This window comes from Rhinichthys klamathensis, unplaced genomic scaffold (genome assembly GCF_029890125.1).
Source record: "Rhinichthys klamathensis goyatoka isolate OS25496 unplaced genomic scaffold, OSU_Roscu_1.1 h1tg000105l_1, whole genome shotgun sequence".
In the NCBI taxonomy this organism is placed as follows: Eukaryota; Metazoa; Chordata; class Actinopteri; order Cypriniformes; family Leuciscidae; genus Rhinichthys; species Rhinichthys klamathensis.
This window is the reverse complement of record NW_026606644.1, coordinates 1,224,059-1,230,054: the sequence shown is the minus strand read 5'-3', so window position 1 is coordinate 1,230,054 and position 5,996 is coordinate 1,224,059. Positions and strand designations below refer to the sequence as shown.

Here is a 5,996-nt window from a genome sequence, read left to right as displayed (position 1 = left end):
TTATGTGATGATGTAATGGAAAGCTGTATCCTTTTTAACTGGTTATTCGAAACGAAGTGTTCGTGTTTACGCTCAATTTGCAACATGTTAGCACTGTTTGGAGTACACATTATTTTCATTAATTTATCATTTTTAAATGTGTTTGTATGTTTTGGCTTTTTTCTGTTACATGTGGGTTTCAGCTGCTGTCTTGTACTATGTATACCCTATTATTGTTGTTTGTTTTATGAACCTTTTATAGTACAGTACTTTGGTCAACTATACCGTTGTTTAAATGTGCTCTAGAAATAAATGAAACTTGAAACTTGTCTTTATAAATAAAAATGTTCAAATAATTCAATGAATCTCCGATTCATCTGAAAGGTTTTTTTTTTTTTTTTTTTGAAATTCATGACTGTACATTCAAAGAACTGCGTTGAAAAAGTTTGTGGAACCAGTCGTGAGTCAGAGGGATTTTTTGGGGGGGTAAACCTTCTGTAAGCAGTCATGTTTTAGATTGCTAAAAGTATGCATGTTGGCAGTATAACACACTAGGGGTCACATTTAAAATAATGATAGATTAATTAGGCTTTTGTTTTGTCACGTAATGATGAGGTGTGGATCTAAATGCAAGCTGTTTGTAGATTTATTAGAAAAAAACAACACTGAAACACAAAAGAAACCAAAATAAGAACACAGTCCAAAGGATAATCCACAACATAAAGACAAAATTCAAATGAGCACAGTCTAAATTAAGTTAAAGCAAGAAACAACCAAGAAGAAGGAAAACCATAATATACAAAGGTATGAGGGGCAAAAAAAAAGAATTGTGAAATAAATGAGTAACTAAAGGGAACTAACTAGACAGGAAGTAAACACATGACGTGATACTGAAAGCAGGAAGAAGATAAAAACAAAAGCAAAGACAGGACACCTTATTTAAAAAAAGCAAGCAAACCGATTACACTCAAAAAACTGAGTAAAGTGAAATAGGAATAATATGTAGTACTAACAAGTGCAGTAGTGTATACTTACAAGAGAGTTCCAGTAACTTAAAACTAATTTGTATAGTATACTTGATCATTTACTTTAGATGTACTCTTTTATGCTAGTTGTGTGTGCCTGTTATGACTTGTGTACATATTGTGTGTATTTATGGTCCTTAACCAAACGTGTGAACAGGATGTGTGTAGGGGTAAAGAAGTGAGACGTGGGGGGACAGTGAAGTGGAACACTGAAGAAAGACCCTTCATGAATTTAAAAAGAAAGTCAGATCGAACCATATAACCCTTCAATCAAACACAATTTACAGGATTTTGGAAAATATATAGACCCTGTAGAAGAAAAACAATGTTCATTTATCTAAAATACCAACAATAGTTTTGTGTTGTTTGGCTTTGCTGTGTGGTTCTGGGCCATCTTTGACTTTCTGACTCTTTAGGGGTGAATTTCTTCTCACATGAGCTCAAATGATGCAGTGTTTTTTGTATAGCTAAAGTCAGGTATCATATTTGCACTTTGTTAGTCCCCTGACAGTTATGATTTGATAGTGCTAGAGCTAAGAGGAAATGACGTTGTAGAGTATCTGTGAGGCTGAAGTAACGTTACTTCTCACACTTCCTCCATTGAAAAAGCCACAAACGGGCATTTTTGTTTGCTACGATGGCTTTTAGGCTGCTCCTGTTCATTTCTCTTCTTACAGACAACACAGGTACAAAATCCAATTATTTTACTAAGATAAATAAATCTTTGATTCATGTTTTTTGTCGTTGTTTTTTGATAATGACTGAAATGAAGGACAGATTTAAGATTCTCTTAAAAATTACTTTTAATTCTTAATGTTTATTTACCAGTCCTTTTTTTTTTTGACGAGATTTAAATGATTTGTTACAGTAGTTTGTCTTAGACTTGGCTTTCAATTCTTCTTTACAGAGAAAGATATCAAGCGTAGCGTCAGTTCTGGCAGGTCACGTTAGTCAAGCTCGCATCAGCTGACTCTCAGCTGATCCACGTCTATCCATAGGAATACGACGCCTATCTCTGTATACATATATAAGCTCACTCAGTATTATCAGCAGCATCGTGTTTCTCAGGAGCAAATTACCCTCCTCCATCCCCAGCTCCTCCTCTCGTCCAGTCAGGATTTGGCATTCTATTCCCCTTTAATCAGAATAAATTCTCGAAATACGTTGTATTTTAAAATCTTGAATTAATGATATCTGCAATACATTCATGTTGGTTCTGTTCTGTTGACCCTAAAGGGGGTTATTGCTGCTCTCCTGCTCTTATCATGCTAGGCTGCACGGATGCGTAGGGAGTTCTCGCCCAGATCGGAACCATACCGCCAATCCTAACTGTATGCTAATTGTCAATCGTATTTGATGATAGTGGTCCTGACATAACTTGTTTTTTCCCCTAGAGGTAGCGTACTGCATGCTAAAATGCCCATTAACTAAATTAAATTCCAACTAAAACCTTTACCTTGTGGAAAATGTTAATGTATGAAAACAGCAGTAAGCAAACAGTTAAACAGTTAAACTTTAAGCAAAACCTTATTCCCTCTCTCCACAGGGTTCAGTGCTGATATCTATGTGTTTGTGCAGACGGGAGATTCTGTTCAACTGGATATACAGACACAGAAACTACCAGAGTTTGATATTTTATCCTGGAGAGATGATAAATCAGAGAGTATAGTTAGATATATAAATGAATCTAAAACAGTAAAACTTCACTCTTCCTACAAGGACAGAGTGTATTTCAATGATGAAAGCTTCTCTCTCACACTGAAGAACACTCAGAAGACAGACAGTGGACTCTATACAGCAAAGACAACTGGATTATTGAATAAAGATATTGCTGCTTACAGAGTATCTGTTATAGGTGAGTGATGTGTACGGCTTAATCTATGTAACTCCATTGATCTTTCCTGTAGCTCAAACAACAGAGTGTTGGTGCTTGCAATGCCAAGGTCATGGGTTTGATTCCCTGGGAAAGCAAGTAAATGTGTACCTTGAAATGCAATGTATGTCACTTTGGATACAAAAGCATATGCCAAATGCATAAATGTAAATATAAGACAATGTCAATTATGTTTTGTCCTGGTTTACTCAAGTTTTGAATAGGCAAGTTCTAGCTTCACCGAATCTGTGTATGTGGCCAAAATGTTTTAATGTGTGTTTCAGATGAAGTGGAAGCTCCGGTCCTCACTGTAAACTCAAACTGGTCCAGCCCTGACCCCTGTAGCTTTACATGTAAAGGAACTAACATTATCATCAGCTCCATCTATAATAGTAGCAGCTGTTCTCCAGAAGAAGTGACATCAGATAACTACACTTTAAATCTGAACTGCAGTGATGACCACATTATGTGTAACCATAGCAACCCAGTGAGCTGGAAGACTGACAGAAAGAAGGCTAATGAACTCTGCACTGTTAATCACGGTACATTCCTGTACTGTATCCATACACTCACAAATGAAGAAACAGAAAATTAATAAGAGAATGTAACTAAACACTGATCTGAAATGCCTGTTTGTTTAAAATTCAGTCTGGGAAAACTGATTGTTTTTGTCTTATCTTTTATGTAGAAACACCACAAGCTATACAAAATTCACCGTACCCCACATGGTTTATCCTCCTTATTTGCTTATTGACAACGTGTTTGTTGGCATCAGTGATCGGCTGGTGTCTCTACAAGAGAAAAAAAGGTACAAAGCATCTAAACTTACATTTATTTTAAAGACACATTATAGAGAATTGAATTAATGCAGGCACTATTTCATATTGCCTAGTAAACGTACTACATCCGTACTGTATGTTAACTGCGTGTACTGTATGTCAAATGTCTTTTATTAATTTTAAGAAACAAATATAATCATATTTGCAGTATTTGCACAAAGCTTATGACATTGTGCCTAATTCATTAAGCATTTCAACAGTAAGAAAAACACTTAAACAGTTAACGTTTGACATCAAAATGTAATACAAAACCTAGCCTACTTTTTTTCCAGTGATTTTTGAATGAGTATAGGCTATATGACTTGATTTTTTTTGTTTTGTTTTTTTGACCCAAAAGTAGTTTTGCCAGTCTTTGGAGCTGAAATAACTTCACTTACTATTCTTCACAGATCAGTTCAGGTTTAAAAAACAAAAATGATTTATTATACTCTATAGTAGCATGCGACCATCTGCAGATTTAGCCATTGACTAAATGTGTGTAAAATTAAATGTTTGGCTGAATGAAATATGAAACAGACCATTTAACCTACAGTGTAAAGTTTAAACTAAACTTGTTGTTTTAAACTTCATAGTGGCATCATTTTTTAATAAAGCTACTAATTTTTGGAAATCTTTAGTCTTTCTTACAGAAACACAGAAAGATTAATAATGTATCATACACAACCAATTATATAACAATTCTTGTATTTAATATTAGCATTTTTATTCATAAATGAATGTTTTATTAAAGTTCTAATGCCAGAATTAAAATGCTGGAAGGATGTTTCTTAAAAGTTCAGTTGTTCCTTTAATAATAAAGATTTTTAATAAGCATCCTACATCGATTGTATTTTGACGTGATGAGATTTATGATGTTTTCAGATCATTACTCCCCTGACCAGCAGAATGAACAAACAGTCTATGAAAAAGTTGATGTAAGTTTTATTTTACTATTCTTCATTAACCACTGATGATAAATGTTTTTTTATTTCTTTTTGAATCAAGTTTTGCATCACTGAGTCTGATGTTGATTGAATGTTGTCAGAATATTAAGAATAATAAGCCACAACAAAGTCCACTGGAGATGTTGGAGAAAACAACGAATCCCTGCACACTGTATGATACTGTAAGAGAACATGGACCTCCTGATGTTACGATGGAAACCAACGAGATCTCACCCAGTCATGACTCTGTGAATCAGGTGAAGATTAAACTCTTACTCTAATTTTACAAAAATTTAGATTAAAGACACGTTCAGGCGTGAGAACCTGTGGATGTTTAAATGATGTATTGGAAAAATGTTTTAATGAACGCAAATGATTTTGTTCTTTATTTCAGAGTGCAACACCAACAGAGAACAGCAAGCCAAATACACCAGCCACTATCTACTGTACCATTCAGAAGCAACCAAAATCTGAAACTGATCAAACCATTTATGCTGTGGTCAATAAACAGCAAGCCGAGGATAAATCTGTACATCCAAAACCAGAATAAAATATAATAAAGCTGAACCCTTACAGCGATTCAAATAACAGCAAGGCTGTTGTTTTCGGTGTAAATAAGCAGCAAGTACATTGTAGTTTGAGCAGCAAGTACATGCAGCAAGTAGATTGTATCCATGTCGAATATGTAAATTAATGTAAACTAAAAATAAAAGCAGAAGTATTTTTGATGTAAATTTGTTGCATGTGGCCAGACAGGAATGCAAAACATCACATATTTTCACATATTATATAAAAAATTAAGTTATTTTGTTAATTTGTCATACAATGATGCTCAATTGCAAGTATTACAAGAAATCTCAGTCCTGTACAGATCTTTTGATAAACATTTTCTATTGCATAAATGTAAACCTAAAACATTCTTCGCTCATATTTAGAGTATTGACTCTAAAATAGGTATCAGGTATCAATATAAATAGATGTAATGGTGGAGCCTACGATTGAACATGTTCCAATTGGGATAACCTTTCTCAAAACCAATTCATGCACTACATGGTGTTGTACATTAGGGTTAGGGTATCGATTCAGATGTTCCAGTTTGATTCGATTTCAATTTGCAAGCTCTCAATTCAATTCGATTCTCAATTCGATTTTCGATTTCGATTCTCAATTCGATTTTGATTCTAAATTCGATTTTCGATTTCGATTCCCGATTTGACTCAATGAATATAGATGTAACACAAATCCTATATTTATAAAAAAAGAACAGTGAACAAGTTTACAAGTTAATAAAAAGAAATTAAGAGCCACAAACCTGTATATTAAACTCTTTTTATTTTAGGTACACATGGGTACATTT

The 5,996-nt window shown here is 34.1% G+C and overlaps 1 protein-coding gene across 1 annotated transcript; it reads left to right on the top strand.

Annotated features, from left to right (window-relative positions):
• The first annotated feature begins 1,620 nt into the window (after window positions 1-1,620).
• On the top strand, window positions 1,621-5,212 carry LOC130087233 (natural killer cell receptor 2B4). The gene is made up of 7 exons (XM_056253476.1): window positions 1,621-1,690; window positions 2,551-2,859; window positions 3,162-3,419; window positions 3,566-3,685; window positions 4,578-4,630; window positions 4,741-4,896; window positions 5,034-5,212. The coding sequence occupies exons 1-7, from the start codon at window positions 1,642-1,644 to the stop codon at window positions 5,187-5,189; spliced, it is 1,101 nt and encodes a 366-aa protein (XP_056109451.1). The 5' UTR covers window positions 1,621-1,641; the 3' UTR covers window positions 5,190-5,212.
• Window positions 5,213-5,996: the final 784 nt, after the last annotated feature.